The 13,819-nt window shown below is 36.6% G+C and overlaps 1 protein-coding gene across 2 annotated transcripts; it reads left to right on the top strand.

The window, feature by feature from the left end:
- Nucleotides 1-358: 358 nt before the first annotated feature.
- tdrd7a (tudor domain containing 7 a) lies at nt 359-13,809 on the top strand. Of its 2 annotated transcripts, none has more exons than XM_079896299.1 (18): nt 359-440; nt 1,387-1,594; nt 2,577-2,721; nt 3,459-3,618; nt 3,697-3,776; nt 5,172-5,350; nt 6,411-6,841; nt 7,530-7,793; nt 7,902-8,088; nt 8,240-8,351; nt 8,442-8,644; nt 8,754-8,888; nt 8,981-9,064; nt 10,688-10,822; nt 11,044-11,154; nt 11,701-12,131; nt 12,241-12,401; nt 13,091-13,809. In XM_079896299.1, the coding sequence occupies exons 2-18, from the start codon at nt 1,388-1,390 to the stop codon at nt 13,309-13,311; spliced, it is 3,246 nt and encodes a 1,081-aa protein (XP_079752425.1). In that variant the 5' UTR covers nt 359-440; nt 1,387; the 3' UTR covers nt 13,312-13,809. The 2 variants fall into 2 exon arrangements, with proteins under 2 accessions (XP_079752425.1, XP_079752426.1); XM_079896300.1 differs by lacking the exon at nt 359-440 and adding an exon at nt 648-668.
- Nucleotides 13,810-13,819: the final 10 nt, after the last annotated feature.

Raw genomic sequence — 13,819 nt, 5'->3', positions numbered from 1 at the left:
CAGACGCTGGTGTGTGTGAGCACTTGACTGTCATCACCCTGAATTCTCACAGAGTTTTATTTATCTCTTTTTGCCTTCAGCACCTTTACAGAGCAAGATTACCAATTTTAATAGGTGTTTAAATGCTATATTAAATGCTGCAGAATAATATTTACTCTTTATATAGCATAGGCCTAAAAGGATGTCTGGGTGGCCCTTCAAACAAGGACGTTGGGGTTTATTTATATATTTATTTATTTGTTGAGTACATATCATAGAATTAGTAAATAACGTACTTGGATTCAGCTGAATTATTTTTTATTTTTTATTTTTTTTGGCTTTCTAAAATTTGACGTTTTCAGATGACGTATGACGTATCCGGAGTGATACCAAATACACGTGTCGTGCGTGTGCTCGCGATATTCAACGGCTAATTTAGTGTGAAGAGAAAAAGCAATCAGGTGAGTTTAATTAACAGTTCTTCCCTTAATAAAGTTTTGTTGATATTTTTATGATTTGGCAATAAGTTTTTTTTTTTTTACAAGTTTAAAGAAACGGAATAATAATGTTAAATCAGTTGCATCGCATGCATAACGTTAACGTTAGCTGGTTAATTATCTGATGAAAGTTAGCTTCCAAGTTCCCGCCTGTCTTTCTGATATTTGAATTATTTAATGCTAATGTTTTAAGTAACGTTAAGTGTAAGGTTATCTCGGCTGATACCTAACGTTACTATCAAAATTAGTCAGCCTTTAAAAAAATTGGCATGAAAATGATTTCAGTTCATCGATCCGATGACAAATAGGTTTTATTAGAGTTTAAGTTCACAATATAATAATATGAGAAATCTTTTAAAATGTGTAAACATGATACGTTTATGTAGTGTAATATATGTATTTTTCTGTTCATACATTTTTGGAAAACGAAGTGGGGAAAAAAACATGTAACGTTAGGCTATAACGTTAACGTTAGGCTACCTTTTTAAACAACAACAATAAAATAAAATTAATGCGTGTACAACGCTTAATCGTTTGCAAGTTATGTAGTTTTTATTTTTTAATTTCAAACAGGGTTTCTTTGGGTTAATTAATTTGACCTGAACTTTTCATTTAAAAGTGTAACTTACCATTGTTCTGTTATACAGCTTGATTTTGATGGGTCGTTCTATTGTTATGTAGACTCAAAGCATTCCTTAATTACTACAGACATAACTAACTATAAACCTTAAAAGCATATTAGTCTCACAGAAAGATGGCTACCTAGACAGTATTTTTGGATAACTAGCATTATTCGTATGACTCTGATCAATGCGCCTGTGATGCCCAAAATTCTATCTAGATTTGATTGGCAACTCATTAGGTTACAAAAATGCTGTCTTCAATTGATTGTCTTTGTGTTTGAGTGTAGGATGAGTGACTTGGAGTTGGTGAAAAAGATGCTGCGAGCTGTTCTTCAGAGCAGTAAGCATGGTGTGGCCATGGTCCGTCTTCCGGGAGATTACCGGGCTCTGACAGGAGAGATGATTCCTTTCCGGCAGTTTGGCCATTCCAATCTCGAGAGCTTTCTGCGCAGCATTCCCGGTGTGGTGCGGCTTGAGCGCTCCAGTGCTGGAGAGGTGATGCATTCACTTGATCTTAAAGGGATAGTTCACTTTGAAATAAAATTTTGGTATGCTTTAGCTTACCTCAAGGGCATCCAAGATGTAGGTGTCTTTTTTTTCCGCAGTAGTTTCAATTTTGATATTTTTAGGTCAAACCGTTCTTGTTTGTCAGTCATATAATGCAGGTCTGTGGTCACTGTCTCAAAGAGCATGCACAGAGAAGTCCAAATTAAACAATTCCCCATCGTCCAAATTAAACAATTCCCCATCGTAAGTACACATTGATGGCCTAAGACGCGAAACGAGCGGTTTGTGTGAGAAAACGAACAATATTTATATAGTTTTTACCTCTTATACACAGCCACGTCCAAGTGATCAGAGGGCGCGCGCGCATCCTGGTGTGTGACGTGTACGCAGACTGGTGCATAGATATATACACTAGATGTCGCCTTGTCTACGGCAGTTCATTGGAACGAATGTCTTTAAGGCGACATCTAGTGTATATATCTATGCACCAGTCTGCGTACACGTCACACACCAGGATGCGCGCGCGCCCTCTGATCACTTGGACGTGGCTGTGTATAAGAGGTAAAAACTATATAAATATTGTTCGTTTTCTCACACAAACCGCTCGTTTCGCGTCTTAGGCCATCAGTGTGTACTTACGATGGGGAATTGTTTAATTTGGACGATGGGGAATTGTTTTATTTTGGACTCTGTGCATGCTCTTTGAGACAGTGACCATAGACCTGCATTAAATGACTGACAGACAAGAACGGTTTGAACTAAAAATATCAAAATTGAAACTACTGCGGAAAAAAAGACACCTACATCTTGGATGCCCTTGAGGTAAGCTAAAACATACCAAAATTTAATTTCAAAGTGAACTATCCCTTTAACACTTCCGATAAAGAAAATGTTCAGTTATTGATTAGTCTATGTATCATCATGCCAGAACCAAACTATATTATGTGACAGACTTTGTGTATGTTTGTAGGTCATGTGCTTTGCTGGTGTGTGTGAGGAGACGGCACACATCGCACAGCTGGTCGCCCGGCAGAAGAATGTGAAGAAGTCTGGCTGCTCTAAATTATTGAACTTCCAAATGAGAGCAAAGTCTTCCTCTTTGTTTTCATATAACGGTAACACACATGCACAGACAAACGAAAGGCCCCAGTGAGAGATGCTGTTTGGCTAATGTGTTGCAATTTTTGTGATTAATTTCATAAGTTTTGCATTTAATAATGATTTCCTAATCACTCCTTTTTCTAGCTTGTACTATTCTAGGTGATGTTTGAGTTGAACTTTGTATCGCACGCACTTTTCGTGTTATTGTCTCCTTAAGATGAATCACTTGTTGAAGTCCTCATTTCTAAGTTGCTTTGGAGAAAAGCATCTGCTAAATGAATAAATGTAAATATAACGTTTGTATTATTTTGATATTCATAATTGAACGGCGTATATCTTAAAATAAACTTAAGCTTAAATTGTGTGAGGTGCAAAACCTTAAATGGATTTTATTATTTTCTGTGTGTGTGTTACAATGTCAAATGGTTTTCTTTAGTTGCAAAATAAGAAGTGTTTTAATACACATCACCTTAAAAGAGAACGTTAACCACATAAATCAAGTAAATGGGATTAATGACATTGAAAATCTAGTTTGTGTGCCCACGTCCCAAGAGAGAGCTTATTTAAAGGGTTTAATGATGTGTCTTTGCCCACCAACCTTGTCTGTATGTGTGTGGTGACTATACCTGTGCCAGTTGGTCACCGTTGCACACTAATGCCACAAACTGTTTGGCATCCTGCAGTCCGTCATTTAGCCCTTCAAGGTATGTGCTTGCTTATTGATGTGGTTTAACTGTTTTGGTCTTTGCAGCCAAACCTCGCTTGTCTCTGCGGCAACCTGGCCACATGACTCATCCCGCTCGAGGCTCCGCATCCAAATCTAGTTTCTACCCTAACCAGAGGCAGCTTTACAGTAGTGACCTCCCCTCCTCCCGGGTTCCTTCCCGGCAACCAAACCGGAAATCACCAGGGTGAGTGATGCGAGTCAAAACACTTGTGAGCATTAATACATTCTCAAAATATTCATCAAACCACTTATGTGATTTTAGGTTGGGGGGAAATACATTTGTACCCAGCAAGATCAATACAGAAATAAAGACTTCACCTCATAAGACCAGTGGGACACCAGGTAAACTTCATGTTTTGCCCTATTAATAAATTGCATAATTCTGGATAAATATAGAATCACAATATTATTATTTTTTTGTCTAAAATAGATTCTCCCATGATTCTGAATATAAAATTAAACAAAATAACATGTCATTTACTAGAGTTTCTGACAAAATCTTAATTGCTGCTGTCTATTTACATTTTCTTAATTAATTTGAATGAATTATTTAAAAAATCAGTTTGAATGAATGATTCAAACGACTCACTCATAAATACTTCACTCGTTTTTCTGAACTAATCTCTTGAATGATTCAATCACAAATAAATTTAAGTCACTTGTTGCCACCCAGTGGTGTAACGATGTAATCGATACAGTCGTAATTGCTTTCAAAAGGTGATTTGCTCTATTTTGATTGCTTCTGTAGACATCAGTGTTTATATCTGTATTTCTGTGATCTTTTGAATATTTATAACATGGAAATAGTGATACTGTGTAATTAAAAAGACTCTTTGTTGGAGCGGTTTCATATCTAGACAGCCAAACTGCTTTTTCTGGCTCAGCGGCAGCGCCAACACAGATTTGAATGTTTCAGGGTGATTTTATCAAAGGTTTAATAGGTATCACCAAGTCATTGTCATTTAGGAATGAAATTGCGAACTTTTAACAATTAATCGTGCGGCTCTAACTGAAACCTAAACTTATCACTAAACCTAATGCTTAAAACCTAGGCTTTATTTTCCTGCCTTGCAAGCAATGATGGACTGTAGTGCGGCAGGAATGAATCATAAAACCCGGAAAAAGTTAGCATTTTTGCTTTTTCGTTCCATTGTTAGTCAGTCAATTTTTTTTTTAATGGGGTTTTGGTTAAATGCCTGAAATAATGTTTACGGTTGACAAGTTAAGTCAGTTAATTTTCAAATTTTTTTTCCACAACGTATAATACATCAGTAATACCCCACAAGTGACTAAATGGGACTATAGAGACTCTTGGGACATTAAATGTCATCAAACTGTCAGATTTAAAGATTTTCACCAGCTTAGTGGTGGTGACGTTGAAGTCCTGTATTGGTGCTGTACAACTGCCGATTGTATTTAGACTTCAGAATTCATAAGTTGAGTTCATGTCTGAAGATTAACTTGATTAACAAAACCTATAAGCATCATTAACTTTTGTCTGTCATAGAGCCTATTTTCTGTAATAATCCAAAAGTCAAATGGGAAAATCCTGTTGGCTTTTTGTCTAAGAAAGAAACCAGGGTGAAGGTAACTTCTGGAATGGCCTACAGAAATATCTTATCACTGCAGCACTGTATTGTCTTCAGGATATGCTAATTCATTTAGTTTTATAATCTCTGTTTTTGATATACTCAATTAATTTAAGTGAGACGTTTGTTTCTGTGTTGCATTCTTCAGCTCAGCAAAAGCCCGTAAACCGTGCTAATGTTGAGGTGGTTCAGGGTCGAATCAAACAGATTTTGCAGAAGTACTGCAGTGGAGTCTGGCTGTCCAAAATCCCTCAGCTATACAAGAATATGTTCCAGGAAGAGCTCTACATGCACAAAGAAGTGGAGACGTGGACGCACATCTGCACTGTGAGAGAACTGAAAAACACAAACACATGCTGACTACTAAAATCACCCTGTACCCTCCCATCTAACTGCATGACTTCATTAAGTTTGTCAATATGTCATGCGTCAAGTCATATCAGTACATCGTACTCTTTCGCCGTAAATCAATGTTTACGGCTATCTGCAAATATAAAATATAGTCTTGAAAAATCGAACAAAATTGAGTTTGATTAAAATAAGAACAAATATCTGTCAATGAGTTTTATGAAAACTTTTGAATTAAGTCGATTTGTACTTGTTTTAATCAAAAATTCGCTTAATTTTGATCGATTTCAAGGAAAACTGTACTTTATATTTTGTCATTTTACATATTAAGTAAATGTATCTTGAATTAAGAATCTTTAGACAACTGCACTAGAAAATAAGAAAAAAATACTTTTTTTTCAAGAGTTATTTTCGTATTCTAGTGGTTCAAGAGTGATTCAAGCTACTTTTTATTTGTAAAATTAATTAAAAAGTAATGGATATATGTTGAAAGTTGTATTTTCAAACTCTGAAGTGTTGTTAATACAACTCATTATTTCTCCCTATAGACATTCACATTTAGAGAACACATTGACATATTTCCTCTTCAATTTATTTGTAATATTTTCTTTAGTTTATCTTGAAAAGGTCTTAAATTAGTAAATATAGCTTCAAAAAACCTGCAGAAACCATGCTGGCAACTAACTAAACTAACTAACTAAATTTAAATTAATTTAAAAAAATGACAAAATTACTAAAAGAATAAAAATTCCTATAGAAACATTCAGACGTGTGCTTCCACTGCGCATTAGCTTGACTAACCTATTTTTGCAAAGCATTATTTTGCTTTGCTTCAGCTGTGATTAAGAGATCCAATCTTGCATTTTGTGTTCATGCATTTTGGGGGCGGAGCAATGAAGGGAGGGTGTCTTTGTTTGGGTTGATTTCAAATATCAACAGTGTTTTCAGAAATCACTTACTGAACCTTTAATGTAATAAAGTTGGTAATCGTTATATGATAAATGATCATTTTGTTTTCTTTCTCGCTGATGTCCTTTAGGTTGAAAAGCCAGGCAGCAATAACATAGTGGACCGCCTGGTGTACCCTGTCATGGATCCTGCCCCTAAACCAAGCACTGTGCCTTCTGTAGCTCCATGCAAACAGTCTCCTAACACTGCGGTTAGGAAACAGCCATCACCTGCCCAGCAAACTACCCGCATCCTCAGAACTCTTGCCATTAACATTCCTCCTTCAACCCAGAAATCCCAAGCACCCTTGAGTCCAACATCGCCCAACTCCACCAAGCTGGATTTTACTCTCCCTGAAACTCCCAAACCTCACTCCAACTCGCTCATCACCCCTCCCTCCACTCCACCCTTTCAAAAGCCTCTGACTCCAGAGATCAAGCAGAAGCTGCGGCAGCTGCTCAATAAATACAGCCATGGCCTGTGGGCTCATGCACTTCCACAACTTTTCCCAGAGGCCTTTGGGTAGGATGCTATGCTGATTACTGTATATTTGTAGAGTGCATACTTTATCCAGTATGCAATGGACATTTCGAACAGAAGTATGCTAATGCATAAAATATGAAGAAATATCAATGAATATTCAATCTTGGCCAAATAACACATTAAAAGCACTAGTGTAGCAAAATGTAGTATACACACTACCATTCAAAACTTTGGGCTCGGTACGTTTTAATTATAATTTTTTTTTTTTTAAGAAGTATGCCTTTAATTGAGCAAAAATAAATTAAAAACAGCAATACAGTGAAATGTTAATTTAGAATAACTTAATGTTTTCTATTTTAATATTTTAAAGTTTTATTTATTTATTTCTGTGAATTTTCAGCATCATAACTCCAGTGTCACATGATCCTTCAAAAATCATTGTAATATGCAGATTTTCTACTCAAGAGATATTTCTTTTTAGCAATTTTGAAAACATTTGTTCTGCTTAATATTTTTGTGGAAACACGTTTCACAGTATTGGTCTGGATTCTTTGTATGGTAAAGAACAACATTTATTTGCAATAGAAATCTTTGTAACATTATAAATGTCTTAACTGTCACTTTTGATCATTGCTTTAATGAGATGTATGAGAGAGTAACACAGTGAAATATTTTTTGCCAGGTACTGCGCCTTTAAAAAAATATATATTTTCTGCTTGTCTCTCAGGTGCGAGTTTCCACAGCACGTGTTGGAGGATCTGTCTTTGTTGGCAGATACGTGTATGGTTGAGTACCCCATGCCGGACAATCGAAAGAGAGCCATACTGTACGCACTACCATGCCAGGTGCAGACACAGCCCCGTCCTCGCCCGCCACCGCTGTTTATGCACTGTGAAAGCAATCCACATGTGCCTCCTCTGGTTATCCCAGCGGCAGAGTATCTGTCTGTTTTGGTGATGGAGGTCAGCAGCACCAACAACGTTGTTCTCCGGTAACGCTCAAAAAAACACTGTTTTATTATTAGATACAAGATGAATTTCTAGTTCTTTTATTTTCATTATTTTAGATTGTGGATTCATGATGCTGTCTTATTTTTCAGGTTTGTCGGTGAAGGCTACTCTAAAGCTCTGGAGGTGATGGAGGAGGCTATGCTTCAATTCTATAATACAGTTGGCGCTGGACTTCGTCTTCTCACCCCAAAAGTTGGACAGTTGGTGACAGTTGCTATGGAGGAAGATGCAGTACTAAGAGCTCAGGTTCACCACGTCACAGAGGACAACGTGAAGGTACCAGACACTTCTGCATCCACTTCATTGACAACTTAAGAGCAGATACGGCTATTTGTAACTTGAATGTGTGAGGCTTCCTGTATAATCTGATTCTAGTTATTTTAGCAGTAGACATGTGCATCTCTAACTTCATCTTTCCTTTTCGTAGGTGTATTGTGTGGATCATGGGTTCTTTGAGGTGGTCAGCAGGAAGAAGATATTCCAGCTGAGGGATCAATTCCTGACTCTTCCTTTTCAGGGAACGATATGTCAACTTGCAGGTAACATTTATCAGAGGCCTTTGTGTATATGTGTGAGAGAGTAATATGTTATTTAATTCCTTTTTGTGTTCATATTCACTTGCTTGTTAGGTCTGGAGCAATTCAGTACAGATGCGGTAGTTCTGAAAACTCTGAAATCATTAGCTGTTGGTCGTACGCTATTGGCTGAGATTCTGGAGCGAGGGGACACACCGCTTATTGTGCTTTATGACACTTCTCATAACGATGATGTCAATGTGAGCGCTGTATGCTTGAAGGCCCTGCAGGATAAGTCCATGGAGAATCCTCTACAGGTCAATTATAAATAAAATTATAAATCACAAAATTATTAAATTGTATTTTTCAAAAAAAAAACAAAATGAATGAATAATAATAATGTTTTTCTCCCTCTTGTCTCTTCAGGTGAACAGCGTGTACACAAACGTGTGTGTGACAAATGTGTGCTCTGATGGCAGTATTTACTGTCAGCTGCCTTCTCGAGGCCAGGCCAAACTTAAAGACATCATGGACAAGATTGAGGCACATTTCATCTCTCAGGTGAAATAATTAAATTCAGTGTCTTTGATTTTAGGCTTCTGTTAGCTGTATATGATCATGGGAGCATTACATGTCTCTTATGTGTTTCTAAGTTAACATGGGAGCTGTTGGTGTCCAAACCATTCTGCGGGAAAGTGTGTCTAGCTAAATACAAGGGCAAATGGGCAAGAGCAGAGGTGAGAAGACATTCCACTTTTTCCCTTCATCACTCATGTCATGTTCTAACTCTGGAGTTAAATCTCCTCACACATAGGGTTGGAAATTGAAAATCGAATCCAATTACAGATTTGGAAACTTAAAGGTCAGGTATCGATTCCTGTGTGTGCTTTTTTTAATGTGATTTCAAACCATTTTCAAGTACAAGATGCGTTTTCTGTTTTCTTTGTGCACACATCCAAAGCGCGCACACAGCGGGACTCCTCTCTTAAGGTCCTTGCACACTGAATCTGAAATTTTCGCATGCGTTTTTTCGTATCCGTCATTCTGTGGCTCTAAACTGTCAAAACACCATTCAAATGCTTGTTACGGATGCGAAAAACGCAGAAAATCGAACCCGATCGGATTTTTTTTTTTGACGGACGAAAGTTTCGGAGGCAGTGTGCAAGTTTGATTGACATAACGTGAGGTTGTATTTATTTTTTAACGTGCGAAAATTTCGGACATGAATTTCGCACTCAGTGTGCAAGGGCCTTCAGTGTGCGATACTGATTTGAGTTATGCTTATGCTTGAACGCACATACACAAAAATTGTCAAAATCTCCTTGTAAACGCAGTCGTTTCGGTCTTATGTGAATGTAAACAGTTGAGAAAGAAAACGCATGTGTAACAGACAACAGTATATTGGACGTTAAAAATCTCTTACTTTGACTGAATAACTTTTGTAACTGTAATCAGAATTGATCTATCTATATTGTATAAAAAGAAAACTATGCATTGTTATTTTGCATTTGATTACAATTGTTGTTCCTTAGCTTTGTTCAATTGTATTTATTTGTACTATTGTTCATTTGTTTTTGTTTTTATAGTATTACTGTTCACTTGTCTTGAATGTTTAACATTTTTATTATTTAGTCCAGTTGTTTTTGCTGTGGTATTTTTGTTAAAACCATAGGAAAATGTTAGTGTTCTTTAGACTGCTTATTATTATTATAATTTTTTTTTTTTTTTTTTTTAATTTTTTTTTTTTTTTTTGTATGCTGCTGATTTTTGTTCATGGAAATCATCTGCAACAAAACGTTTTGCCAAAAGACATAATGAATATGTTAGATATAAATGTTTGACTAAATTGTTTTTCAATTGAATTCACTTTTCACTTGAATCTGAATTGATAAACAAAATCGGAATCGATAAAATCAAACAATGCCCAACTCTACTGGCACATATAAATTGGCAGTAAATGCTATTCCACACGAACCTCATATTTGTATATTCTGTGAGTTTGGTTTGCTTATTGTGTGCATTTGAGTGCACGTGCGGCACTCATTTCACTAGATTTGTAATGAGAAGCGTCTGTGAACCTGTTGATGGCAAAGGAGAACCTTTATGGACTCATAAGTTTAATAGATGTAAATATTTAACATTTATATTTTATATGCAGATGTACTCTCCTACAAAATCACTCTTTCCAAATAGAGCTATTCAAGTCATCGAGTCATCATTCCTGTGTTTTTATAACACAATATGTTTCAGAAAAACTAAATACCACATTGTACGGGTTTCTTTTTCCAGTATTGTGCAGCCCTAGTGAAAATTAAATTAGTTCAGTTGGTTATATGAATGTGCGTTTCATCTGTGTGTAGATCGTTACCCTTCATGGCAGTCAAGTGTTGGACATCCAGTTTTTGGATCTGGGACTTCCTGCTTCTCTGGAGGTTAGCGAGCTCAGGGAGATCCCACCAATCTACATCAGAGAGCTCATCACCATACCACCTCAGGTACACACATCTCAGTTTTTTCCCCTCACTCATTTCCATTCATGATCATCACTTACTACAACTGTGCAGGCCATCGTCTCATTTAAGTCATGAGTCAAGCTGTGAGTTTTTTTTTTTTCCTGTTTTTGAATAATAAAAAAATGGTTTATGTAGGGAGTGCTGTAAATGCATTAGTCTGCTTTATGAATTAAATTAATTTTTATATATTTCTGCCCCTGTAGGCTATAAAGTGCCTCCTGGAGGATCTGAATGCAGATGGGGGTGTTTGGCCTCCTGAAGCCGTTCTGTGGTTGAGAGAGACAGTCCACAACAAAGTCCCCAGTTGCATGAAGGTCTTGCACATTAATTAATTGTTTACTGAAAAATAGATTTTAAATATTGATTAGCGATGCACAATATGTTTAAATCGCTTTAGTGCGATTATCACATTGCAAAATTTCCGCCAAAAATAAAAGCTCTGGTTTGAAGTGAACAAACTGTAATGTAAATATTGTAATTTTACAGCTGTACTTTAAAATACTATTACTATTTAACTTTATATTTTTTCATTTACAACTATGTAATAATAATAATTGTGATAATTCTTCTTCTTTCATAGTTATAGTGAATGTCAAAACAGTGGGAATGTAGCCTTTGATTAATCAAATTTTAACACTCAAATTTTTCGACGTTTTCCCAAATCATTCAGATCGAAAAGGATAGTTTGCACTAAAAAAATGTCTTCAGAGTAAAAGTTTTATTTTTTTTATAGATGTGTATATATAATTCTTTCCAAGTAGAGTTATTCATGTAATTTAGAGAAAGTTCCTGTATTTTCGTGTTACAGAAAAACTATATATTGCAATGTTCATTTATTGGCATGTTTGTTGTGTGTTTAGATAGTCAAGCTTGATGAGACCAGGATTGTGCACGTCTACCTCTTCAGTGGAAATGGAGCTCATGACCTTCAGAGCAGCATTAACCACCAGCTAGCCTCATGTCCATTCTGGCAACGTGATGCCTACTTCAGCAAGATCGCCAGGGTTTCCGAACCCATCCTGTCAGAGGCAGGGGACAGCCCCTATACATCTCCCACGAAGTCTAAGGCCCTCACTTTGCCCGCTCAGATGGACTTACCACTGGTCGGGCAAAATATGGATGTGTTTGTGTCGGTTGCTTGTCACCCTGGGCACTTTGTGCTGCAGCCGTGGCAGGAACTGTACAAGCTAGTAGTGCTGATGGGAGAGATGATCCTGTTCTACAACAAACAGGAAGTAACCCAAATCAACATCCAGAAAAATAACGTCTACGCTGCCAAGATCGACAACAAGTAAGATCTGAATGGCACCTCTGATTGTAATTCCTCACCTAAATAACACAACTAAATAATTGACTGTCTTTCGCACTACCTTCGTCTTGTCACCTCTCTTTATCTATAGTTGGCATCGTGTTTTGGTAAAGGGCGTCCTGACCAATGGCTTAGTCTCTGTGTATGAACTGGATTATGGGAAGTACGAGTTGATCAACTATTCCCAGCTCCAACCACTCATTGATGAGTTCAGGCAGCTGCCATTCCAGGGCATTTTTGCTCAGCTGGCTGGTAAGAGAGAAGCTGGAGCCAAAACAAAATTTTATCTTTATTATTTTTCAGACTTTTACTAATATTTAATAAAAAAATTGTATTTGCTTTGAAATGGCTTAAAGTTATGTATCTTTCAGAGGAGCCATATATGTCAGCCAAACACTGAAATGTTGGATAGTAGATCAATTTTTTTTAAAGGAAGTATGGTAAAAAAAAAAAAAAAATTTTTACTAAAAGATCCAAAAGGAAGAATATTTTGCTATATTTATAAATGCACCAGTATAATAAATAATAATATTTAGCTGCACATTTTTTTTGTTTGTTTTATAACTACTTTTTTTTTTAAAGCATGTTAAATTCCACACAGGAACTTCTGTGAACAATTTTGAATGATTTCACAAATTAAGTATGGAATCGGTGATTAATAACATCTCTGATTTAAATTGAATCAGTTCATAAAGTATATTTATCTTAAACCAGTCGTGACAAAAGGCTGGTTGCATATTCTTTAGGAAAGCTAACAACCAAATAAAAATGTTAAAATCATCACAATACTGATGTTGTCAGTATTGATGTTTTATGCTGTTAACCAAATAGAAAATAGATTGTAAGTATTTGATGCATCACCCAGCCCTATTCCAAGTTACCTCAAAAATAATGCACGTGTGTTAAAGCTTCTGATTTACATGCAAAATGCTTGTTTTCAGGTGTCAAGCAAGGGGTCTGGTGTGAGGAAGCTTCTATGGTGTTCCGGAACCACGTTGAGAAAAAGCCGCTGGTGGCCCAGATTGAGTCAGTTGAGGAGGGGGAGTGGCCCTGGGAACGCAAAATCTCTGTCTACCTGGTGGACACCACACAAGAGGACAATGACATCTGGATCCACAACATTATGATGGAGTTTTTAGATGAGATCAGCAGTGCTGCTTGAGACTGTTACAAATACCCTTTCCCAGAACCATGCTGAAAACTTGAGCCTGAAGAAATCTGGATCTAGAATTCAAAAGCATGTGTGTTTGTGTCAGCTCATTTTATTTACACGTTCACAAATAGTTTTTCAGTTATCGTTCCGAGTGCCCTGGGAAAGGGATTTCTTTACCTGTTTTTGCTGTTGTGATAAATAATAATATTATACCATTGCCAAATTAACTCGTTCTTACCTGAACAGCTTCCATTTACTGTGTCTTTACCATAGGGCCATTTGTCTTGGAGTAATTTGATTTATTTATGTTGATTTTGTGTGAGACACTACTGCTTTGTATTGTTTATACTCTTGATTTTGCACTTTGATTTGTTTGCTGTGGTCTTTCTGTGTGTCTTCTGAAAGGAAAATGGCCTAATTGTAAAAGAACATTTGTATTTAGGTTCTCATGTTTGTTTAATTTCTAAGTTAATATTTGGTTTGAACCATTAAACGAAAAGACAACAACCCGATACAC

This window comes from Squalius cephalus (assembly GCF_949319135.1).
Source record: "Squalius cephalus genome assembly, chromosome: 2".
Classification (NCBI taxonomy): Eukaryota; Metazoa; Chordata; class Actinopteri; order Cypriniformes; family Leuciscidae; genus Squalius; species Squalius cephalus.
This window is presented reverse-complemented; position numbering and strand designations above follow the sequence as displayed.

Coding starts and splice junctions, on each gene's coding strand:
- tdrd7a (XM_079896299.1), top strand. CDS start 1,388: ATGAGTGACTTGGAGTTGGTGAAAAAGATGCTGCGAGCTGTTCTTCAG. Junction 6,842..7,529: donor CTTTTCCCAGAGGCCTTTGG/GTAGGATGCTAT, acceptor CTTGTCTCTCAG/GTGCGAGTTTCCACAGCACG. Junction 8,352..8,441: donor AACGATATGTCAACTTGCAG/GTAACATTTATC, acceptor CTTGCTTGTTAG/GTCTGGAGCAATTCAGTACA.